General features: G+C 37.2%; 2 protein-coding genes across 7 annotated transcripts; both read right to left on the bottom strand.

Annotated features, from left to right (window-relative positions):
- Nucleotides 1–250: 250 nt before the first annotated feature.
- LOC116252718 (uncharacterized) lies at nt 251–7,891 on the bottom strand. 6 transcript variants are annotated; one of them, XM_031627188.2, is made up of 11 exons: nt 7,435–7,891; nt 5,630–5,716; nt 4,486–5,415; nt 4,328–4,416; nt 3,873–3,961; nt 3,279–3,382; nt 3,123–3,201; nt 2,919–2,994; nt 2,725–2,839; nt 2,094–2,625; nt 251–1,095 (listed from the first exon to the last, which is right to left on the bottom strand). In XM_031627188.2, exons 1-11 carry the CDS (start codon nt 7,715–7,717, stop codon nt 573–575), a joined length of 2,907 nt encoding a protein of 968 aa, XP_031483048.1. In that variant the 5' UTR covers nt 7,718–7,891; the 3' UTR covers nt 251–572. The 6 variants fall into 6 exon arrangements, with proteins under 6 accessions (XP_031483048.1, XP_031483051.1, XP_031483047.1 ...); XM_031627191.2 differs by having other exon boundaries at nt 5,251–5,415; nt 7,435–7,886; XM_031627187.2 differs by having other exon boundaries at nt 4,328–5,415; nt 5,630–5,701.
- Nucleotides 7,892–9,837: 1,946 nt separating this feature from the next.
- On the bottom strand, nt 9,838–25,416 carry LOC116253403 (cleavage and polyadenylation specificity factor subunit 2). Its single transcript, XM_031628203.2, has 18 exons — nt 25,084–25,416; nt 23,536–23,704; nt 21,313–21,409; nt 21,118–21,244; nt 20,914–21,029; nt 20,360–20,454; nt 20,127–20,278; nt 18,732–18,789; nt 18,538–18,645; nt 17,867–18,110; nt 15,658–15,842; nt 15,243–15,332; nt 14,863–14,961; nt 14,375–14,506; nt 14,193–14,237; nt 12,280–12,444; nt 10,641–10,715; nt 9,838–10,067 (listed from the first exon to the last, which is right to left on the bottom strand). The coding sequence occupies exons 1-18, from the start codon at nt 25,230–25,232 to the stop codon at nt 9,975–9,977; spliced, it is 2,199 nt and encodes a 732-aa protein (XP_031484063.1). The 5' UTR covers nt 25,233–25,416; the 3' UTR covers nt 9,838–9,974.
- Nucleotides 25,417–25,938: the final 522 nt, after the last annotated feature.

The following is a 25,938-nucleotide window of genomic DNA, read 5'->3' as shown; positions in this document are numbered from 1 at the left end:
TTCTGCCGCCTTTTGCACCTTAAGCAACCAGATTCCGAGAATGCATTCATTATTGGAATCCCCATCATGTCGGTTGAGATGAGCACCTCTATTACTTCTCAAGGGGATTCCATCCTCAGTAAGTGCAACGGAGGTTCAGAAATAAAAAGAGATGCAAAGGAGTTCTCCTCCACAACACATGCCCTGAGGATGCCAACCTTAAGCGTTAACAGAGGTCCTAAGATATGTATAGAAATGCAAGATAAGGCGATTTTACAAAAGAGCAGCTTTTATTTAGGAAAGAGAAGTTACACAGTCTTTGGGGGTATAACCAACCCGCAGCAAAACCTGGAGGTGGGTACGAGTGTCAACACCTCGTGTGAGAGCTAAAATTGTGGTCCCAGGAAAGGGACAGAGACTAGACATACAAAGCCACAAAAACAATTTGATTTCGATAGCTACCCTTTGATGTAAACTGATGGACAAAGAGCTTTATGTCAAAATTACATCTCACCTAGTAAATTGCAGAAGGCAATTATCTAAAGAACAAGTGGAGGGGAAAGCGAAATTTCCAACTGGAGTCGCACAGACAATCACATCTTGAATTTCTGTGAAATCCTGTCCATACTTTCTTTGCATTCTTCAGTGAGCCGCTTCATCCCATCCTTAACTGTTGAACTGAAACTAGCAACTGAGGATTCAGTTTTCTGTGATAAATCTTCAGCAGAGCTTTTTAAGGTTGAAACTGCAGCAGCTTTGACCTCTCTGGCTTTGTTTGTTGCCTCCGCTGCTTGCACTTTAAAATGCTCAATTATGAACTTTATTTTCTCAATAATTCTCTTTATTGCAGCAAAGGACTTGCCTTTTACTTCACTAGCCATAACCTCAAGTTTCTTCACCAGGTTTTCTCCCTGGCTAATTGTTTCTTTCACTGGAGATTGCCCAACAGAAAGTTTTTCAGCATCAGCATTTAACCATGTTAACTCTGTAGCGGCATCATCCTGGAGTTCACTGTCAACAATTACTTTGATGCCTCGTTGCTCCCAGCGGTACCTTGCTTCTTCTAATGCCTTGGCATGTTCACGTGTTCTCTTTGCCTCATCCTCAGCCCATGCCCTGCAAGCAAGCTATAAGCATTAAATGGCATGCACCGTTGGAACACCAACCGAACCAATCTTTCAGCTGTTCCCCAGAGTAATCTTGTGGATGTAGACTTTTTAAAAGCATGTCTGGCACCCAAAGGGGACATTTATTTTCCGGGACAATGACAGTAAGCTCATCAGAAGACCTCCTTTGGAGTTGCTCTATCAGCCTTCTCCTATAGGAAGGAGAGGACACTAAGTTTGAATTAGCTTACAACATTGTCTTAGCCTTTGGAAAGTGCTAAGATAGTGAGATGTTTCAAAGTTTACTTCTCTACTATGGATAAGAGACAACGAGTACTAGCACAAAACATTTTCTTGCCACTTGTCAAAAAATTATGATAGAAAAAGAAAGCCAGATCAAGAGTTAAGATCCAAAAGATAGATGACTTATCAGTACAAATGACATATAATCATTCCATCATGCACATGTTCAAGAAGACCATAAGTGGAGGGCCATGGCCTTGTCCATCGCCACAAGTTCAAGGAAATGGCAGGTAAGATCATACACCATAAGGTTGCACATGCACAGAGTTCAGAGATCAGAAAGATATCCTTTTTCTTTTTAGGCAAAGCATTAAAAATAAAGAATAACAAAGAAAACACTTAGAGATTCAGCAGGACCTATACTGAAGTTCCTTCATTTTCATACGTAAAGTATCAACCAAAGCACATTGCATATAGAATGAGCTACGTTGTTCTTCATAACCTAACAAAAGGTAGGGTTCAATAATAACAACTTGAGTTCCCTCCCAGTCAAACATGCATAAGATCATGTGCCAAATGTCAATATTTATGTTCAGTGTGTCCATTCTTATCCCCAAAACCTTCATACCGTCAAAGAGCTCTCATTATGCAATTTTCCTCGTTAGTAATCCAGTATGATCATGCAGTGACGATGAAGGCCAAAGATATGCTTTCCTTAGAAGGTAGAAGTTACATATGTACAGAAATGTCAAAATGAAAGTGTACCTAGCCATAGACAGAGCTTTTCTTTCAACTTCCAGCTCATACTGCAACTTAATAATAGCTTGGCTTTCATCTTCTGCTTCTTTACGAAGTTTGTTAAGCCTATCATGCTCAATGGATGTCTTTATCCTGTCACTCATCAGACTCTGTAACTGCTCCTCCACCTCATGCCTTAGTTTTGACAGAACCTCCATTTCAGATTCAACAGCAGCACGTCCCTTTAAAAGCAAACTGTTTCCCTCATTCCTTTCAGCTTTGATTTTCTCCAGTTCTAATGTAGCTTCTTCCGCTAATTTTTCAACTGCTGCTATTTTTTCCCTTTCCATTGCAAGCTGTTTCTCAAAGACTGCATGGAGATCCTTCTCAATTTGAGCTACTAGAGCAGAATGTGCAGTCACAGCTGTATCAGCTAATGATTCTGCTTCAATGCGAGCAAGTTCCTCTCCAACAACCTCTGCTGCATCACCAACAGCAAGAGCGATGGCAGCTTGAGCTTTTGTGACAGGTTTGTCTGGTTGAAAAAGCCTTGTATAGCCTAATTTTGGACAACAGAAGATTATTGTAAACCGCATTTCCACTATATCTGATTGAGGTATTTGCATATGTAATAACAAATACAAGGGAAGATACATACCAAAAGCAAGTGCTGTTATGCCATGCTCTCCAGCAGATATATCAGCCATAAGAGCAGGCCAAGCATGTGGACTTATTCTATCTATGTCAATAAAGCCAGATTGTTGATAAAGGGTCTGAAAGTAATGCAGGGAATAAGTTATCTCCACAAAAAAAAAATCGCTGCTAAAAGATGAAAAAGAAAGAAAAAGGAACCTTTTTATCAACTTCGGGAAGCTGACGTTTCTCAATTGCCATCTTCCAACTCACCAGGTCCTGACGTGAGAGAGGACTGAACATTGGGAAAGGAAAACAAACAAGTTTGACATACCATTTAGCCTGTTTTATTATCTCCAAGAGTAGACTGCAAGAGGAATGCAGACTGAAAAGAAATATATCTGTAAATACCAAGTAGACTACCTGTCAGGGGAAAAGAAAAAATTATCTTGCTCCCCTTCAGAAGAAAGTTTGCTTGAGATGAGTCCTGCTTCTGCCAAACCTGCATTTTTGTCATATTGTCAGATGAACCATCCTACAGAACTCCCTTGCAGCTAGAAGTTTATCTCTATTAATCACCTTGAATTGATGTGAAGTCAGGATCTTGAGGAGTAACATCATCAAATGCAAGGTCTGTCACATTTTCAATATACATGGCGGGGTAGACTTTTGATATAGAGTTCCTGAGAATAGGAATACATAACCAGTAAGCAAGCTAGAGAGAAAGAAGAATCGCAAGAAACCTCTAGCAATCTGACCTCAAACACTGTGATTCCTAATTTCATGCATTTTGTACACAAAAAGCTTAAAAGAAGTATATATTCATCATTCAAATAGAAATAAGCTAATCTCAAATTCCCAATCTATTTTCAAACTTCATGCACATTCAGTACAGTTCTGCTTTTCTGTCATTACATGGTAGGCCAACAATTGGCTAATAATATATATATAAAGATCAATATTTGAGAGTGCTTGTGGCAGTTCTCTGAGGAAAAAAGGCTCAGCCAACTTTCTCATAAGCTTTCCCTGACAAAGTACACATGAGTGTCCTCAAAAACTCTGTTAATGATTTAGATAGTGTAGGTCATGGAACATTCATCAGTCGACTTGATCCCCATCATAATTGAAAGAAGAAAATTGCAGGTGTTGATAAAGCAGCAGAGTGTTGCACACCTGGAGAGAGCACTACTTGCAGCAACCAGCCAACGGGCATATTCACGACGTGTACAAAGGTCACCTGGCCGAACATCAGAGTCAATAACCTGTAAAGGCAGGTAGGAAGAGTGACATCAGCATCTATAAATACAGAAGCCATAATCACCATTGCATGTCGTTCTAAAATAAAATAAACTTTCACTAAGCACTTCTGCATTACAAAAAAAAAAGGGCCATCGTTACAACCCACTTTATTGTTATGTAACCTTCAAATAATCAATTTGAATAGCCTTTTTACTCTACATAAGGCTGCAAACTGAGTACACAGGAGCTGAAAAGGTAAAACAGAACCAAGAAACTCAAGAGAAGAAACAAAAGAAGCATGTTCTACATAATGTTCACACCCTTGTTCTACTTTTCACGTTCTAGCAGAAGCAGTTTTAGCTTCCCTTAATAAGATGCAATCATAGTACCTTCAAGACTTGCAATGCTGCCAAAGCTTGCCCTTGAACCTGGTCAATGGTTGGAGGAACCACTACTTTCCCAGGAGTTACCTGTAGAGCTGCAGAAACTAAAGATGGAGCAGGAATTCCAGCATAGGAAAAGGTATTTTCAGGACTTGGTGACGCACCAAAAGAGCTGCTTCTATCATTTTCTGAAACACCAATAGGGTATGGAACATTTCCATGTAAAGATTCCAAAGAATTAGCTGTCTCCACCCCGAGTGCAGTGACTGTTGCATTAACATCATTAACAGGAAACCGTGGGGTTGAGTCATTCAGTTCAAAAGTGATTTCTTCACTTGAGGTCGGCATTGACAAAACAATGTTGGACTCCAGAGAGGAACTCTCATAAACTGATCCAACAGATGAAGATTCAGAAGGCAGTGTGCCTTCGCAAAGTTCATTATCAGAGGGACTGGGCACATTGAAATGAAGATTGGAATGTTCAATTTTCTCCATGACATCAAATTTTTCCTGAGAGCTAGCTTGATTAGAATCAGGTACGGGAAAGCTAGCTGGATGTATACTGCCTATATTTTCTTTGCTCATGTCAGTGCCTACTTTTCCTTGGCTTGTATCTGTGTCTACTACATCAGGGGATTCATCACTGGTCATTGTTTTTAAGCTAGATGGGTCGGGACACTCATCATTAACTGTGGCAGATAAATCGGGTGCACTGGGATTTGAATCAGGTAAGGAAGAAAATTCTCCAACATCAGTGGGGAGCTGAACTTGTTTTTCCACTTCATGACTAGTAACGGCAACATCATTGAGACCAACAACATCAGATTTTGAGTTATCGTATTCAACAGTTTGTGTTGAGGTCACATCATATCCGCTTTCAGAAGATGCTTCAGTACATTCTTCACATGGAAAAGAGTCTTTGGTTGTACCTGTGTCACATTCTGAACCAGATAAACTTTTGCCTGTAAGCTCATCCTTTTCATCTAATGTTACAGAACTGCACTTTTTTGCTGCTTGATCAACTTCATCTCTGTTCTCAGACAGTAATATTGCTTCTTGCTGTGAAGTCAAGGGTTTCATTTGCGCCTTAATTCCTGTAGGAGCCAATACAATCATAAAGAAGCCATGCTATAGTATTATACTGATAGAACACTAAAAAATAACCTAAAGTACTATTGCTAAAAGAGATGTTGTGACAAGGATCATAAACCCAAAAAATTATAGCATCTTGAGTTGATTAAATCAGTACGATATAAAAAGTGCTGAACAGAAATACATGCTGATAAAAAGGATAGGAATCTTACTTACCAGCACTACTCTTCTTGCCTAATGACAATGATGCAAGAGCAAGCCCAGCAGTAAGAATAACTCCAGCAGCACCTGCTGCAGCAATCCCTGAGATTAAACTACTAAACAAGTGTCATTAGACCACTAAAGACATGCAGTTGAAACAATCAGAATGGACGAATTTTAAGAACTAAGGACAATTTTCATTAGAACATTAGAAACAACCAAGAATCTAGTAAAATTTGACCTATTTTAACCAACTAACTAAAGAAACTCTACTCATGATGTTTAATCAGGATATTCAGGATATTCAGGATATTCAATAAGAACTCAACGATGAACATGCAAAAGCTAATCTAGCATTCAGCTAGAAAGTTCAACTGCAACAAACCTAGAGAAAATGTAGAAAGTCTGTCCCAGTCTAATTAGGCCAGATTTGTTAAAAATATAATAATTCAACAGTTCTGTGAAACTACAATGGTACAACCATCTAATTTAACCTAACATGGACTCTTCAAAATTGTGGGTGGAGGTGCTGATGCAGCTTGTATATGGCAATCAATAATTTGCTTTCTTTTCATGGAATCATTGATAGGATCATAGTTTGTTAATTGTTAATTTTGTGGACAATCTGTAATATATATATATATATATATATATATATATATATATATATATATATATATATATATAGAGAGAGAGAGAGAGAGAAGTCAATGATGTCATCTGCCGGATGGTTAAAATTTAAAATTTGTTGCTAAAAAGACCATAAATCATAGCTAAAGTCACTATAAGTCATGCTTGGCCACAGAAAGTGATATTCAGTGGAAGGAAGTAAAGTGCACAAAGAATATCCGTGCTTATACTGTTTCACTCAACTTTTTTTAAAACGACAGTGAAGACAAGGGAAGATAAAAGTAATCAGTAAAGACGTTCATGAGTTAATGGATGCAGTTATTATCTTAAACCAAGGCAAAAGTTGGAGGAGGCTTCGAAACTAATGGACTTATGATGGAAAGTCTATTATGAAGAAAAGTTTGGTTAGCTTGGAACAGTCCATGCTTTCAGACAAACGAACCCAACATCACAATATTTTGGGTGATACCATGTTACAGCCAACCAGAGTGATATTTAGTGGAAGGAAGTAAAGTGCATAAAGAATATCCGTGCTTATACTGTTTCACTCAACTTTTTTTTAAAACGACAGTGAAGACAAGGGAAGATAAAAATTAAAAAGTAATCAGTAAAGACGTTCATGAGTTCATAAAACAACGTCGTGTCCAAATTGCTCCTCCATGCACCGACAACGGATTAGTATAAGTAGAAGCGTTATTGAAATATATTCACATCAAACCAGATTGCTAATTGTTTAAGATGGATGCGACGTTTAGCCATGACACAAGTGACCTACAGCAGATTCTCGACTAGGAACGACATTGACAGCTGCTAAGCAAGCCCCGTGAAGATAGAATCAAGATGCCAACATGAGCTATCCCACAAGCTAATGAAAATTCATGAAACATCAAAAAAACATTGAAATGTTCACCAAGTTATGAAGACTCAGACACAATGACCAATTGGTAACAGGAAAAAACAAGGAACCAGCACAGAGAAGAACTACCGACTGCGTGACATACCTAACGCAAACTGTAAAGACCTCGAAAAACCAAAAATAAACAAAAAAACAAAAGAATCCCAAAACCCGTCAAATAAAACATGCACACAGCAAATCCAAAGCCTGCAGACACAACCACATCAAAATAATGGAACGAAAACACCGACTTCCAGCGAGAAAATTCACAAGCACGTTAAGCAATCAGCCCTACCTCCGAGTCGGCCCTGCCGCTCCTTCCTCGACCCGGACCCGGACTCTGACCATCCAGAGAACGATTCTGCAGAGCCTTTCTCCGGCTCCATCCACGACCGACCATCGGCGTTCCCGTTCCCATTTCCGGCAACTGAGCTCGCACGGATCCTCCAATGCAACAGCTGGATGTTCCGTAGGAAGAAAGGAGAAACCCGGCGGATGGAATCAGGGGAAGAGCGCAAGAGAGCGCGGCGCCGGAGCTGACAGGAATTCGGAGACGCGGGAGCTCCCAACGACGCCATCGAATCTCTGAAACAGGGAGATGGAGAACTAGGTCTCTGTTTTCTCTGCCTCTATTTCTCTCTCCGTCACCCCACTCGGGAATTTTATTGGTTTGTTGGTTGAGGATCTCGCAGACGAAGGGAGAGGGAGAGGGTGGATGGGTTGGTGCGTGGCAACTGAACCTTCAGCGGAGAAGTAGCGCAAAAGAGCGTGGCTGAGATTGGGATTTCCAACTTTCGGTGGGCAAGGTTTGAAAAGACCCGCCTCCCTGAATCTGTTGAACATTTTACATAAATGTTCTGCTTATGATAAGTTTTTGCCATGTTTGTTTGTGGAAAATAAAAATTATATGGACCCACATTCTTATGAAAAGGGGACCTGAAAAGACAAAACCTCCACATATAATTGTACGAGCCCCGTGTTTGATCAAAATTATCTGCAACTACTTTTTGTGGGGCTTTACCGACAAAAGACCCATAGCATATGCGGATCAATGATCAAGTGCTTTCTCATGGAATATTTAAAAAAAAAACTTAGATTACAACTGAGATTTCAAACACCACCTTTACTGTCTTCAATGAAAATATGATAGAAAATTTAATTAAAAAAACCCCATTTTTGAACGGTTAACGAACAACACTTAAATAAATGTGAATCTCGTTTAACAGCCTAAATTGCACAAAAGAAATAATTAATAAAAGAAATATCCGTAAACGCCTAAAAGTTTAGTCTAGTATTTAAGATTGAGAAGAATGTTGGGCACTTACAAGGAAAGTTATTTAGATGATGGTTGTTCTGGTTACTATTCCTTTAGGTTGGGAATCGAAATTGTTAGGGAGTATTGTGATCCATGAAACTAGGAACTTGAGCCCGACTTAAGAGTTGGTCAGTTATTGTGATTGTATCAAAGCCAATTTAATACTTGAACTTGGGGTCTTAGAGACTAGGGCACATTTACCTTAAATGAAATAGATTGTAACACCTCTTCGAAAAGTTTAGTCTTGTAAAAAAGATTATTCAAAAAGTTTAGTCTTGTAAAAAAGATTGTGATGAATAATAAGAAACATACAATGAGGTTGACTAAGTGATAGATTGTTTAACTTCCTTGCTATTTTGAAAAAGCAACCCAAATTGTTGAGGGCAGGTTACGATCCGTGAAACTACAAGGCTAAGTCCAATATGCAAGCGACCTGAATCGTTATAGTGATATCAGAACTGGTTCAATACTTGGACCTATGATCTCACACACACGAAAGTGCATGTTTTATGGGTGATGAATTATAAAACCCCAAATGTTTGGTCCTCTAAATTTATATGGGGCTTATATGTAGAATTAGTTGTTCTAGTCCCTATGCCTTTTGGAACAGAAACCAAACCAGATAAAGAATGGGTTGGGATCCACCAAACTATGAGTCTTTGTGGAAATAGACTAGGTTGTTACAATATCAGCATAAAAGTGAATAGACTTATCGGATAAAACAGGGTATAAGAGTTAAAAATAAAAGCACATAAGTGGCAGCCAATTTACGGCCAATATGAGCTGATGGTTTCAAGAGGGCACGCATCAGCTCCTATATCGTTTCAATTCTAATAACAATAATGATTTCATACTCATCCAACCGTAACAGCATTTGCCTTACTGTCTAATAGACTAATACTACTTAGGCCTAACAACGTTGGTAGCACCTAGAGATGCAAAAGGCACGGATTTGGAATAGTTAAAATTGCTTGAGATCGAATAAGAATTAAATCATCCACCTAAAACCAACAAAAATAACACACGAGTTTGGACCCATCGGCAACTCATTCCCTCCCACCAAGCAGATGGTTCTGCAAACCACGTTAAGCTAGAGCAGTTCGAGCCAAGGAACCAAGATGGCCTCCAGATCCCATGACCCCATGAAAATAGTCACCTTGATTTTGATTATGACTTGCTCACTAACATACTCGACTTTTTTGTACATCAAAATACTCTAAGCCACCCAATGTATGGAACAAGAAAAAAAAAATCGAGCAAAATTACGGTAACCACAATATTTTTTTCATTTTTAGGTTGGTGAAAAGCACAGGAACGTTTCCTGCATTCTGGATGTGTAAATGTATTGATTGCCAGGTTTGAGGGGACTGAGATCGGCAAATATTTTGACTGCATAATTCCACACTTCTATTTAAGACTGATGGTACAGTAATGGCAAGTGAACCAAATTGACGGTTAGCAATACTTAGAGCTTAGAATCTACACAAGCTCTGGGTCAAAATTTTAATTATAATACATTCTCACAGCAGATAAAATTGAGAATACAAGTACTCCCTGATCTTGTAGAATTCTTCGCAAAGTGGACCCTCAATGACCACATGCTGAGTGCCACTCTGCAAAAAGGAAGAACATTGATAAGGATTAGACTAAGTAATATATATATATATCTGTGTGTGTGTGTGAAAGGACAAAAAAAATATCTTCTTGTATTTTTATATTTGTCAAAATATGGCATTGATTTGTTATAGAAACAAACCAATCTATGCAGCCCAAAAAAACCATTTTGTCGTGAAACATATTCGCTGACCCTCTGCCCCGATAAAATAACTACTACACCACGGACTCTGGTTTCTCAGGTATGGGAGGAGATTGTGTTGCTTGACACAGGACGACCATTTGGAAGCCACAAGTAGCCCCTTGATGCAAGTTAAAGCTGAGGGTACCTTCCAATGGGCACGAAGGACGTAGAAGGTTCTGTACCAAGAGGCAAGGCAATTTAGAGTTCTTTTCCAAGACATAGGAACGGGGATACCTCAAAAGAATTGAATAAGGAGCTGTGTGAAAAAAAAAAAAAAAACACCACGTATATTACAGAGTAAGAGTGACTCTTCAGTTCTACATCTTTGAGGGATTCTGCTATCAGTGATATGGTTTCAGACAAAATATACACCATGCAACTGACTTACCTTCTGAGTTGAATCCCTGACCTTCCGCACTGTCACATACTCACCACAACGTAATACACCACCAGAGAGTTCCACCTAAACAAAGTGCGTTTAAGCAAAAGAAAATTAATGAATAGATAAAAGTAAAAAATGTGGGATGTGATCCGACAATGAAAAATGTATATAGAAGTTCGGGGTGACATGGATATTTTACAAATATGATGACATTAGACATTAGTGTTATACAGATGTGATCTACATTTTTGGAACTAATATTTTTTTTTCTATTTTCCATTAACCTTGACTTCTATTTCCTGAAAGCTTCTGGTTTGCATGTTTGCATCCACACCATTCCCATCTTGAAATCCATGTGTCGCACACAGGCGCTTAATTTGAATTAATAATCTGACAAAGGCCAGGAAAACTGAACTTTAAAACTCCTTTAACTTATCAATGGTCCAGTAAAAAACATGTATTAGCACCAATTCTATCTATCTCGAACTTCAAAGCAATCTCTGTCCTACAGTTAATAATACCTTGCTACAACCATTTACAAAATGCCTATCAACTTCTGCCACTCCTATTGCAATCCATGACGAAAGGACTATCCAGCACTGCAAATAAATTCTTTAACCAAACCTGTTGACCAGTTTTTCCCCGTCCGTCACTAATTTCCACGGCCATTATTGTCCATCAGTAGCCTCCAGTATTATTTAACTATAATGCACTATTATGTGCCCGCCTCATGTACCCAGCCTCCTCAGTGAATGAGGATATCATACAACCCCGTCCAACTACTGTATATCTCTACTTCCATTGAGTTTCTAATTTCTACAGAAATTTAGCAAAGATTTTGAGGAATATCTGGGACGGTGGTGTCGAGACCCACTGGTGTACCATTAAAAATATGCTTACTGAGAATGATTCTGCTAGAAAAGAACAGGAGTACCTATGATCAGAAAAACCAGCGTTTATTCATACCCTGTCCATCACACCTTCCCAAGTGTTAGCTCTTGGAATCCCCTGAAATACTCGTTATTGAAGTGCTTTCACATGTAAGCAGCTAAGACTTCCCAATTTTTTGACTATCCATTTTTATCCTTAACCACAGGTTGGGTTCTAAAATACCTTAATGTAATTTTAGCTGCTCTAATATATTTGATATCTTTTCCTCTTAACATCCACGCAAATGCATTTGCACATGAAAAAGTCCAGTATCACCTACCTAAATCTTATGTTCTTAACTTCCTTACAAGTGTTTCAATGAATTTTAGGTCCAACAATATGTTTGATACCAATGCTGAATCAGACATAAAACAAAATTTGGTAATTCGTGCAGCTTGGTATTGTTATTAGTTTCAAAGGAGCACCACTTTGTCTGAAATTCTTTATTTTTTCATGAGATCAGATAAGTTACATGAATAGCAAAGGTTTGAATTTAACAAATGTATAAACTGTTCCAAAATTGTCACCTAAAATAAACCAAAAATACGAATGAAATAAACATCTCATGTTGGTTCATTCATAGCTTGCGTGGATGTTGTCCAGCCACAATTAGACCAAGAAGCGAGATTTGAAGCTCAAAATCACCCAATATGCAACAGAAGGATTAAATATTTGCTCAAAAAGAGAAGGGGAGAGAGAGAGAGAGAGGGCATACCGAAACACCTTTACTGGAAAGAAAGTGCTTAAAATCTGCCAATTTCAAATCACCAACCAGAACAGATTTATGTGGAGGTGCAGCAGATGATAATGGGAGCAAAGAAAGCATGTCATCCACCTTCCCCACTTCTCCATCAATCCAAGCTATCTCATACTCACCCAACTGCAAGAACACCAAGATCAATATCTTAGTTGCATCAAGTAGTTCAGATAACCACACGCAATAAACCTTTTCCGGTAAATCTAACTGCACAGATGCTCAGAATCCAAAGATGAAGAAATTTAAAAAAAAAAGAATAATGGTTTTTATGTCTATCCTGGATTTTATCAGCTATAAAGCTAAGACCGTTGATTTTATAGCCCTTATACTACATATAAGTTTTTTCATGTTTTCTTTTCTAATCTTATATTTCTTAACATTAGAATTGATCCTAATGATTGGATTCATCACAAATATAAACGCTGAAAAGGCTCGATGACCTAAATGGCCAGAGGAGAGTGAACAACAAAGTCCAAGTGATACACATAAACAGATACATACAAGGATGTCTGTATGTGCATACATTAGTGAATGGAATATATATAACAGTGAATACATACAACTGCATTTAATTGCACACCTGCACCAAAGTCAACTTAGGTGCTGCAACCTATATGCCACATCCATGTGACATAGAATTTAACCTTTTCCTAAAATTTTCTTTGCTTCTTGACTTATTCCCTACCACCTCTCTTTTCCTTTTCTGAATCAGTTTCTTTTTCAACTTTTAAGTTTTTCCTTGTCCCATCTACTTTGCTGTACCCAAACATGATTAACAGGCACTAGCTCTATCATCACCACAAGGTTGAGGTTGATTCATATGCTGTAGCCTTTACGCAAATGAGATGATAATCCAGCCAAGGTTAGTTCATCATACAATTTGATAGACCAATCATGAGCCTGCTAAAAATCTGCTCCAATCAGATTTCCTTACTGACACGAACACCTCTATGCTGACGGTAGTATCAGCTCTATTGTTGACACAATGAACTTAAATTTCATAAAACTGAACCCATCAAAGAGTTAAAGCTAAACAGGGGAAAAAAGATTATTCAGTTCTACGTTTATTACCATACAGTTACAGTTGATTGGCCCAATTCCTCTTTTACGACAATTCCTGATAAACTTACTAATTTGTCCACGTTGAGATTTCAACTTATTCCTTGGGGTCAAGGATGGGTACACTTGAGACCGAGAAAGATAGGGTAAAAGAACTTGACGGCAAGTTGCATACTCTGAAGTCTGAACAGAGATTTTGAAACCTAGAATATAAAAGAACCACCCATTTAAACAATCTATATTGTATCCCAGAATGATTCTCTGTTAAGGCAGCTCTTAAATGCACTTTGCTATAAGGATCACTTGCACAAACTACATTCTTAGTCACTAGTAGTAACCCTCTAGCTTAAGCATCTCATATCCAACCTTCAAATTTTGGAGGTCAAATGAACTTTTAGTTAAGAGCATTACCCACGAGATTGCAATTGCGTCATATTGGCTCATAGCCATCAAGAACATAATATTGATTTAACAACCATAGCTCTAAATACTGTTAAAATATCATGGCATCACCCTCATGCATGTCTCCACTCTTCTTATAAGGCCACCTTAGGAAAACAAGAGCCCGAAAAATAGATCACCCCACTTATTCAAGGAACAGTAATAGCATATGAACTGCCAAAATGTTCAGAAGATGCATCATCCACTAATTGTTCAATAATAACCCATGTAGATGAAGTTCAACTAAAAAATAAGGCAAAAAAAAAAATTCAAATGGTGAAGCAAATTCATCTGAGCAAGAATTTAACCACATGTCATAGTCAACCAAAGGATTGTTTTCAATAAGATGCCTAAGAAAGACAAATATGTACCTTCTTGAACAGAACATTACTCATGACTCTTTCGGACAGCTGAATCTGAAGAAATACAACAAAGAGATAAAGATTAAAGCTATGAAAAATTGCTTAGCCGAAGAGAAAAAATGTTCAATAGTTTCATATAAGGAGTGCATAAGAACAGTGAAATGCATGCCACTGGGAACTCCTGGAAGCACCTTGTAAGCAGATAAATCTGAGGTAACATCAATGGTTTCATCAATCTGTGGAGCATACACATGAGAGCATACATTCTTTAAGCAATGCTGTTTTAAATGTTCTGTGGCTTCTGCTGAACCATGTACTAACACCTTCATGTCAAAAAAACAAAAATGAATAAGCAGCAAAACTAGGTACCAGAAACTGCGGAATAATTAAAGTGTGATAACAGAATTTAGTAGGCTGTCAAAATCAACAGGAGAAAAAAGAAAGAAATAACACATTTGTCATGTAAGATGGCAGGACTCTTTATATGCAGTCCATAAAGTAACTCAAAGGTAACAATTTAGCCATCTACAGTAACACAAAATGCTATCAGTGATTGTAATATAGTTAAATGTGGTTGAGGAGGAAGCCAATATGCTTAAACAAGCGCTGTTTGCAAGAACTCAGGAAAAGGAAAACTAGAAAACAAGCCCAAAAAGCATGAAGCATACAGTAGACGCACAAGCTTTAGTGGTGCCACATTTTTTATGATTGACTTCATGGAATGACCATCCGAACGACCTTCAAAGTCCATATAGATCAGCGAGCACTTCACTTGCACCTAGACACAAAGAACAGAAACATGCCTGTTACTGACCAGGATCCCTGAAACATTTACAACAAATGACACAAATAACCACTGAAACTCTGAAACTCAAAATAGCTTCAGCAGGAACATGATTTTTAAATCCATCGTAGGATGAGGATTGTCATTCACACATTAAATATACCTGACAGAGGAAGTATCTGAATAAACACTCCCCTCAGTTACAGTCGTTTCAACCATTCATGCAAACATACCATATATGCTTCACATGGGGAGTATCAAAAACCAACACTTACAGTTATTTCATTTGAAACTACTTTTGAAGGTTTCGTGTCAAGAAGCAACTCTGCAGAGATTTCATCAATCTTATTGCCAACTCCAACCCCCTAAAATACAAAAAGAAAAAAAGATCACAAACTAGCCACTCTTCAGCATCAATATGCATGTCAAATGGTTTACACTTTATAGGAAAAATTCAAATAACAAGAATAATGGCTTTTCCATATGCATTTCAATTTTCAAGAAGAACCATAATAATGAGAACAATAGAGAAACTGACAGAAAAACCTCAGGATAAGTCCACGAAAACATAAGAAAAGGAGTGGAAGAAACAAGCTAAAACAAACAACTGAAACTGCACAATTAGGACATGTAGCATTGACATGTCAGCAATGACAAGCAAAAGAAAAAGTCGATATTATAAAAACTTACAGCAAAAAGATTTTGATCAACATCTTCCTCCTTTATCATATAATCATCAGGGTTGATAACCTCACCAAAATCATCCCATTCAGTTGAGTTCTCAAAAAAGGGAAACATTGGAGCAACACTGGAGGAAGGAGGAACAAATCCATCAATTAGGATGTCCCGCAGCCCACTGGCGTTATGGCTAATTGCTAAGGGAGGAAAAATGCCCAATCAATAAACTTAGCTTCGGCAATTCTCAACAAAAAAAAAATGTAAAGGCATACAGATAATGGCCAAGGATTCAAGTGGAGTTAATGGTAAAAATCGGCATTAAGCAAACAATATGAACTGGAATTGTTCCAATGCGCACACATCGACCAAATGATGAAGTTAAATATTCTGGATACTTCATGTGATAAAGAAAAAGGCTAATAACCAAAAATTTGAGGCTTTAAGCATGTGAAAAGGAAAATGGAAGTATGCTTTCTCTTATATCTATGCCATGAACCATGAAAAGTTTTACATCAACACACTGAATCAAAAAAAAAATAAATAAGCAATAACAAAACTTCCAGCAGAAGTGCCGAAGCTATCCCCACATTTTCAGTATTTTTCAGTGCTAATCCTCGAATTTCAAATGCAAAAAGCTTGAAAAAAATGGTGCTTCATTAATGCCAACTAAATTCACTAACATATCAGGATCACAAATTAGAAAGTGTTATAATTCACATTTCTTGATTCTATAGAATGTAAAGTTTAAAATCACTGACATCCATCAATCTTTCGTATGCCTATGGAGGCCTCTCAACCCTAGTAATCACATCTCATTTTTTTAACTTATTTTACCTTCGTCCTGGAATATGTCAATGCATCATATACCAGTGTCACAAATGTCAGTCTGGGGTTTCTAGTAGTCATGTTTTTTAGTCATTAGTTAGGAAGTTTAGTTTTCTCAGGAAAACTTCAGGAATTTAGAAAAATTTAAAAAAAATAAATGTAACTAGAAAATTTACGAAATACTGGATTTTATATTTATTACAAGAAATAAAAATTCAAAATACTTATTAAGATGTTAGAAGAAACCTTAGAAGTTAAAACATTTAAAATATATTTTAAAATGTTTTCCTGACAAAAGCATGATAATTTTGCCATACTTTCATTCCAGCAATATTCTACGATTTTTTCCATTTTCTGTTTTTCCTTTTTTTCAGTTTTAACTCAATATTAGGAAAAGAAAGGCAATATTTGTGAAAATGCCACATATTTTTAGTTGGACTATTTATGTCCCGAAGAAAAACCAGCCTTCCTATGTGCCTAGCAATGCCTTTTCTAAAACCATTAGGAGGCATTTTCCAAGGCAATGGCTTCTTTTTATCAATCTACCACAATCGGTATGTCTTACAAATTTTATATCATAAAATGGCCATTCTTATTGTTACATGTACATTCAAATATAACACCACAGGATCTTTAAATCAGAATAAAAAGGAAGATGGGAGTTTGATCTCAACTACAGTTACCTACTGATGTATATCTTCAGCTTAAAAACAAACTGAAAATGAAACAGAAAAATCTGCAAAAACCCTAACCTAGAAAGTATACCTGAGACTAAGCAGTCCAAACAAATATTATTCTTGAACCCTTTTAACCCCAAAAGCCAAAGGCTTAATTTTTTTGGGGTTCCATGTTCTAGTATGTTGACTGAGGTGGAGTTTCTCACCCCCCCCCATCCTTTCTCCTCTTGTTCTTTTCCGCCTCTTTACATTTTTCCCCTCTTTCCAATTGAGTGCATTGCAGAGATCCTGAATGAGACCTGTCCAGGCCCTTTCATGGGCTCCACTCCACCCACCAGGCTCTTGTAACAGCAAAGTTTCGCCTGTTTCATGCCTTGTCATTGCTCATGTGCTGATAATGCATTGAAAAGTCTAATGCTCAAGGTGTATTTTCCTTTCAGAGTGGTAATAAGTCAATGAGAAAATCTTAAGGTAGCTTTTGCATTTTCAACTTTTTACTTATCTCACTGTAGGCAGAAATAACCCTTACATGAAAGTACCCAAGTCACTTGCTCGGTAGCATAACAATAACAAGAGTGCACCATCCTCTTAAATAGGTTCAAAGTTCAACCAAAACTATCCATTTCTTTGGAAGACCTTGAAAAGGAATAATCCCTCAAATGTAAATTAAGGCACAAATGCTTTGCTAATGAAAAATGTTGCAGCACAAACATCCATACCTTCTGACAAAGTGCTGCCCTTGGTGGAATCAATAACCATTGGATCAGACTGAACAACCTCATTAGAGGATTTTAAGTCCTCTTCCTTCAGACTTGCCTTCAGTGCCTCTTCTTTTTTAATGCGGCTCTGCTCTTCTTCATATGCTCGAAGTTCCTCCCCAACCAAAGGAACCCTTTTGCTCACAGTGACCTTCACAGCTTTAGGAGGTGGATCAACTTGAAGCATACGAGCAAGTGTTCCAAACTAGAAGGACACAAATAACAATAAATACAAGTAAATTCTGAAGCAAATGTACATGCTTGAGGAACTAAGGACATTAAGTCCAAAGGTTAGCTCTAGATTACAACGAATTCCAAAACAGTAGTTAATTGTGAAACAAAGACAAATGGAAAAGATGTTGGGATACAACAATAAAGTACGACCCATTCTCAACTGGCAGAAAAGGATGACCCTTTTCCCAGAGATACGCAATTGTCCAAAACTACACAGTTGCAACACAATACATATTCTTATACTGGTAGGAAAAATCCAAACGGTTTTAATAACCCCCAACAGATATAAAGGGAAATAAGATCAAACCAAAATGAGAATAGCTGGAGGCCAATGTGAAGCCTGAATTCTTGGAAGAAACAATGAAAAAAAGGCAACATGCCAAGCTAACCACTAATACCTGGCCTCTTTCAGTGAAAATCACCAAGTTCTTTGATTCACTTGCCCATTCAACAAATATATCATGAGAAAAACCCTCTTCCAAACTAGCCATGGATGCCAGAACAACCTAGACAAGACATTGGAACATTTCAACATGGTAAAACAGAAATGAAGAGGAGGAGGGTGGGATTTTTGGAGGACTGGAAGCCTCACCTTTGGACCCTCTGGCAATTTTTCCAACTCATTCTTGTTGAGTAGGACATTCACATGCCTATAAAATCACAGGAAATTAAAAAGGTGAGAAAAGGAAATATGGCGCAGTTACAAAGGCAATTCAACAGTCACTTCAGTTCCATCCTTCACAAACAGCCAACTATAAAATTTTTGTGTGTATATACAGCAGGGACTGGAAGTTTTCTAGGGTAAGAAGCCAACCCATAAAGCACCATTTGCATCCTTTCAGTACCCCAGCAGGACACAACAGATAGGATCAGAAGCAAGCTTCCATGTTTTATGAGCAAAAAGTTTGACTATTTAAGGCTCTAACAAACAATTGTCTCTGAAGGGGCAAAGAACTTCCTCCATAAGAAAAGCAAGAAGAAAAGTCGCAAACAAGCATAGCCAACTAGACAGATTTTCTGCAATTTTTTATATATGGAAGAGACTGAAATGAAAACTTTCAAAATAGTTAAGAGAGCAAAACTTTATGAATGCTCATTAATTTATCAGATTTAGAAAAAAAATGTTTCTTATAATTACTTCAAAATGCATAAAATTTGACAAAGAAATTTAAAATTCAAAAAATGCTTTTAACATGTTTGATAAAAAATTTTCAAAATTTACAGACTTGCAAATATATATGAGTTTTTTACAAATGTATAAGAGTGTCAATGATTTAGAATGAGTTTTTTACAAATATATAAGAGTGTGAATGATTTAGAAAAACCAAAAAATTACTGGATTAGGATGTGTCGGCAAATATTTGGCAAAAGAAGAAAAGAATATGATAGTTTTGTTAAAAGATTTAAGTGTGATAAAAAATTTAACACCACTTTCAAAATAGTTACGAATGCAAAACTCTAGAAAACAACAAAAAAATAAAAACATAAAATATACTTACTGAAATGCATAAATCTGACAAAGAAATTTCAAAATAAGAAAATGTTTTTAACATGGTAAGAAGACAAGCCATAAAGCATCATTTTGCATTCTTTCAGTTCCCATCAGAAAACAACAGACAGCAATGTGATCAAGCTTGCAGAGTTTACAAGCAAAAGGTTCAAATGAACACTATTTTAATCTTTCTAAGAAAGAATTTCTTTCTGAAGGAGCATAGGACATCTTCTATAAGGAAATAAGAGAAAAAAAAAAAGATCCACTATTCCTTTCACAAGGATCAACATGCTGGAAACACTAACAAGGTTTATTCTTTCAAGTGCACTTGCAGCACCTCCAGACATATGTCAGACTGACAGAGAAAGCCGTTACTGGACAGAACTAGAATCAGCATCACATGAAAATTACAGCACTTGCCAAAACAAGGGACATCGCAAAGCAATATCTTCAGGGTGATCAATGAATGTAGCACAGTAGTTTAAGAATCCTTACTTCAAGACAAAAGCATTATCACGTGATTGCTCAAAGGACTTTGCTATAGAATCACTCATCCACTCAAGGAAACTTTTGACATAGTCAATTGTGCTTGCTGCAACATTAGTAAGAAATATAATAGGGTAATTGAGACGATCCTGTGCCCAGTGCTGCAAAGAAGGATGAACTTTAAGGACTTCATCAATAAGATCCCTTATATACAAATTATGGATAATATTCAACACACTTACTTGTTCCAATATTAAGACAAGTTCCAGTACTCGTCCAGCAGTATCAATTGGAAGCAGCACATTTCCACCTGCCCGCAATGCCTTCAATATAGAATCTACAGAAGAACACAAGGAAAATAGATATTCAGAATTTCAGATACATCACTCAAGCTGCTTGAATTGATTAGTGGATGCATTCTTAATTTTCCCAATCAGAATGGATGCAGAGATAACCTATATTTGTTCTATAATATTCTACATGTTCCGTTTTACTGTTTACTTCCATGTTCAGAAGATTCTTCAAGATCAAGACAAGAGGATAGCAGCAATCTAAATAAAGCAGGCAATGCAGATAATCTAAACGCTAGATACAAGTCACAGTTTATTTGGCAAATAAACAACCATAAATAGGATATATTTATGCACACAAAATAATATATCATGTTAAATATCTTCAGATAAAAACAAAATGAAGACCGTGCAACAGGAAAAAAACAACTCGATACTTCGGAACATGGTAACTATGAATAACATTACAATTTACAGCAGAATACCAGAGAGTATACTAGAATTACCTAACAATTCCTGGTCCCGTTGACGCCTGTATGGCTGATTATTCAAAGCATTGTATGCATCTGTAATTAAAACAGCTGGACGCACAAAAGTTCCCAAAACAGTTGCATTCAAATGCCTATTAATCACAGCACCACAATAAGACACTAAATAATAAAGCTGAAATATGCAAGCAAATGTTGGCAGAGGTTACTAGAAACATTAACCTTTCTTTTCGATGATTGTAGTCGACAGCATATACTACATCCTCACCATCTTTAGTGATCTTCCACACTGTGCCACCCAGGAGATGCCCAGCCACGTGAGGGGCAATAACTATACCCTCTCCTTTACCTGAATGGCAATAAGGTTACTTCGCCCGAAAATTATTATTTTGAAAAGATATAACCAACCTGACCAACCTGAGAGATGGTAATTTTGTGAGTATGTTAACCGGGTTATATTCTGAAATGCAGCATCGATGTCATCCAAGGTGAAAAGTTCAAAGTCTGACACTTGCTGTGGAAAAAAAAATCACTAATTCGTTGTCGATGTTATTACAAACAAGCTCAAGTACAGAACATAGTCTTAGATAGAAAAACTTGTAAACCAGAAAAGGATCACATCAGTAGGGAATTTTGGCAGCTGAAGTCAATAGGGAACTCATATAAGTCATATCGTATGGAAATCTGTTATTGCATGACCAATATGCTGCATACCACATAGCCAGTCAAATATGGAATTACAGATGATAAAATATTGAGCCAAAAAATATGTTGAAAAATAGCAAATCTGCATGCATACTAGGCATTTTTTGTATTCATGGTTTCAACTGTTAACTTACCAAGGGCAATATTGTGCTTTCTCTAAAACTGCCTTTGTGTACGGTTTTGCTCACATATGGAGGGGAACATATTAGATGCTTAGAGCAATAGAACATTTAGCAGTGGAAGCCATTCCTATTTCCCCATTCTAGTAGGCTGACATGCTCGCTCATACCTCTTACCCTTTTTATGTTTCCAAAGCCTGCTTCAGCAAGGTATCCAAATCAAATGAGAAATCCACAAACTAAGGCTGCATAACTGGTCTTTTCTTCCTCCCTTCCATTTCCTTCCTATTCCCTTCCTTTCCTACCCACTACTTTGACATTTGTTCCAACTTCCAACTCTTCTTATTCTTTTGGCTCAGATCATGCCTTATTTTAGTTTATCCATTCCATCTCTTTGGCTTCTTGTTTCTCAAGCTTGTCCTAGTACTTTCTTTCTTGCCACCAAGGTGTTATTTATTTATTCAATCATGTGATGCTTTTTCCTTGTCTTTTCCCACTATTATTTTTTATTTTATGTTTTTGTCGTGGGTCATCTTGGTCAAACTGAGTTGACCAGATCATTGGGACTAGCTATTGACTCCATTGTCACAAATTCCGTTTCAGGTATAAAATGGGAAGGCTTTTCTCGGGTATAATCCAGCAAACTTGAAAATCTCAGAAAAATCTCGGCATGTTTTTAAAAAGTTAAAAAATTAAAAATAGAACATGAAAAATGTGAAAATAAAATATTGGCAATTAAAAAAATGAAAAAACCATGAAAAAAGGGGGAAAATGCGTGTTCTTTTTTTTTTTGCATTTTTTCTCAATTTTTCAGCTGACTTGTTTTTAATGTTTTTCACATTTCTTTCGAATAGGACACGTTTTTTTGTGACAATGGTTGGCTCATCCATTGGCTATTTTTCTAGGTATAAGACTGGCTAATAGCTAGATTAACAGACATCTGATGTATATAAATAGGAAACTTCCTTTGTATTTGAGACATGCTTTTCAAAGAACTCTTAATAATGACTTTTTTTTTTCTTTATTATCCAAAATGAAAGATTGATACTTTATGTGTCGATCTGAACACTTACTACATTTTAGAGGTCTATCAATAGGTTCCCATTTAATCTTTATTTCAGACGCTCTGTGTTATCTTAGTTATGAGTCACTTAATCTTCGCTTGGAAAAGCATTGCCTGATATACACATACTGTGATACACATTACACGATCCATGCATATCATTTATATGCATGTTCAGCACAGACATGACACTTCCACATATATTCCCCAAACTTCGATCTTCAAAATGCAAAAAAGAGGCAGAAAAACCTTACTTTTATATATCTGACAATGTGTAAAGCACAAACATGCAACATAATAACGTCAAGACTCAAAACTCAATAATATAAAGTTGACAAAAAACTAGTAAGCTTAGTAATTTACAACTCAAGAGGAACGACTTAGCCAAAAGAAACATCAAATAGAGTTCCAATCAGCTGAAATTTATAGAGGAGATGAAAGTTGATATAAATAAAGAAAACTGCATAAAGGCACGGATGACAGACTAGCAAATGTTGGATTTACAATCCTTAGAAAATATACTGAGTGGAACCTTTTCTTCTAACCAAGAATGGCAGGTCACTTTCAACTTTCCGTTCATCTGAAATATTTTTTTTTTCATGCTCAATCATTTTAGAAAAAAAAATTGAAATTCTAGTACTGTTGAAGCATAAGACAACAAAAGCAAATATCTTATGTCTCTGTGTTGCAAACAAGGTGGATAATAACCCAATGAATGGTCCCATGAGCAGCAAAAATTGTTAGCAAACATACCTTACGAGAAAGGTAGTGATCGTACATAGTTAAGAGGCCCAATCTGTACACAGGTTCTGTTGCATAAACTGGAGCAGTGAGACCAAGATGTTTCATAGCATAAGGCAGGGCCCCCAGATGAAGTGTATCAGGATGTGACAACAGGACAGCATCAATTTTGGAAGACACTCTGCAGGGTTATGAACCATGAAAGCATAGGGATGTTTTATTATGGTGACGTAAATAAGCGTATAAAGGAAGTTGAAAGAAATAACTGACACAGACACTTCATCCCACAACTTTGCATCGTTATCTATTCTAGACTTCAGTTTGGAATTCATACAGATACAAGTTTTGTGTGAACCATAATTTTCTTGAAATCTGGCAGCTAGGTGACCCATAGTAATTTCCTTAAGATAAAGTAACACGAGAAGGAGGAAAAGTTGGAATAGTGGGATACAGAAAGTATACACCATGGGTTTTAAATATATATCATTCATATCTCTTTATACGCATCTAATGCAAAGTAGGGGCAGGTTCTCAACTATTCCAATGATGTGTTGTCTTCTTCAAAGTTGTTCACTCATAGGAGATAAAATGTAGCCACCGTCAGGTTTTTTGTTAATTTGTTGGTATCGAAGTTAGGATTAAGGATAAAGATACTGATCTTAAACGCAATACATCACGTCACTTTTTCAGTCTTGATTAAAAAAATCGTGTAAAAGGAACCCAGAAAATAACTTGCAACAGAACCTGGGCAGAACTTTTTTTAGGGATTTACGTGCGTGTGTATCTGTGTGTGTGCGCGCGCGTGTGTGAGATAAAGGAAGAACGGAAAGGAATTCCCCTGAAATTTCCTAGTTCACACGCCAAAGGGACTGCCACAAAAGTGAAGGACGTGGAGTGGTCATAAGAGAAAGGAATACCCAACTCGAATCAACCACACCATGACAAATATGGAGATCAACATTTGCCACAGACAGAAAAAAGTCAAGGATGAGGCAACATGTTCCTCATTGGCAGCTCCGCCTGATAAAGTGCTACATCCACCTCTAAAAGAGCAAGAGTCAACAGATAGGATCACAAGCAAGCTTCCATGTTTTATGAGCAAAAAGTTTGACTATTTAAGGCTCTAACAAACAATTCTTTCTGAAGGGGCAAAGAACTTCCTCCATAAGAAAAGCAAGAAGAAAAGACGCAAACAAGCATAGCCAACATGTTCCTCATGGGCAGCTCCGCCTGATAAAGTGCTACATCCACCTCTAAAAGAGCAAGAGTCAAGCCATCGTGATGAAATCTTTCTCGTACAAGGATCTGAGTCTATCAACATTGAAGTATCTATAAAGCAACCAAAGTAGTAAACGTCGTCCTTCACGAAACGTTACAATCCGGATTAGTTTCCAGTTAAAATTCCCCTTTCACAGCGATAGCATAATCAAAAGGGAGGGAAAAAGAAAACATCCAAAAGCCGTTGAAACTTCAACTGGTAACCCTAAACCAAGGGAGCGAATGAGGGAAATAGTGGAAGGATTAGCAGTAACGCAGCAGTAGATAATGAATAATGCTTGCCTGGAGAGGGGCTGGAGGAGGTCAACGTCGAAGAAGTCGTTCCAACCGCAATCAACTAGGAAGTTGAAGCCGTCGATCGAGAGGAGATAGGACAGCGGGTACTCGGAGTGAACCCCGCACAGAGGCGTCACCTGCACAGACGTCCCCATCTCTCTCTCTCCCACTCTCTTTCACACTCTCTACCTGACTGAAAGAATGGAAATGGAGGGAGACGAAAAGAAAGAGGAAAAGGCGCGGGCTTCTCCCGCTGCAAGGAAAATAACCAATAGCACACCCACGACCGCCTTAAAGAAAAGCTCCCGTGGTTTCTTGAAGCCACCTGCACACTTCTTGAAAAATCCAGGCCGAAAACTATCATATATATCATCTTACAAACGGGGAAGTTTGGATACACGATGTTTGAACAACCTACTTTTCATAACACAGTCTTTTCAAAATAAAGTAAATAATCTTACGTCCTCAAAATTTTCATATGAAAACATCGTCTTGAGTGTACTACCCAAATACACTAAGTTTCAAACGTCTATTAAATAACTCAATTTTTGTTAAATTTCGGTTTTTATAAAACGATAGGTTTTAATTGTGTCGTCTAAAAGCTACAAACCGTCAAAATTTTGGTTTTTATTTACACTTTTTTTTGCGTAAGGCATACACGATACAGTTACCATCTTAATCATTTATAAGCTTTTAATATTAAGATATTCACTTTTTTTTTTCGCAGGCGTTCATAATACAGACCCTCTTAATCATTTATAGGCTTTTCTATATTACAACCTTATTAAATACTGAAAATTATAAGTTTCATCGAACTTTACTTAAGACAATGCCATGCAAAAACTTTAGCTAGCTGCAAAA

Source organism: Nymphaea colorata, chromosome 4 (assembly GCF_008831285.2).
Source record: "Nymphaea colorata isolate Beijing-Zhang1983 chromosome 4, ASM883128v2, whole genome shotgun sequence".
NCBI lineage: Eukaryota > Viridiplantae > Streptophyta > Magnoliopsida > Nymphaeales > Nymphaeaceae > Nymphaea > Nymphaea colorata.
Note: the sequence above shows the minus strand (reverse complement) of the source record. Positions and strands in the feature narration are given on the sequence as shown.

Coding starts and splice junctions, on each gene's coding strand:
- LOC116252718 (XM_031627186.2), bottom strand. CDS start 7,717: ATGGCGTCGTTGGGAGCTCCCGCGTCTCCGAATTCCTGTCAGCTCCGG. Junction 2,995..3,122: donor TTTTTCTTTTCCCCTGACAG/GTAGTCTACTTG, acceptor CCCAATGTTCAG/TCCTCTCTCACGTCAGGACC. Junction 1,096..2,093: donor AAAGCTCTGTCTATGGCTAG/GTACACTTTCAT, acceptor GCTTGCTTGCAG/GGCATGGGCTGAGGATGAGG.
- LOC116253403 (XM_031628203.2), bottom strand. CDS start 25,232: ATGGGGACGTCTGTGCAGGTGACGCCTCTGTGCGGGGTTCACTCCGAG. Junction 18,790..20,126: donor GATAATGCTTTTGTCTTGAA/GTAAGGATTCTT, acceptor GTGATTTTATAG/GCATGTGAATGTCCTACTCA. Junction 18,111..18,537: donor TTTTCACTGAAAGAGGCCAG/GTATTAGTGGTT, acceptor GTGTCCTTCTAG/TTTGGAACACTTGCTCGTAT.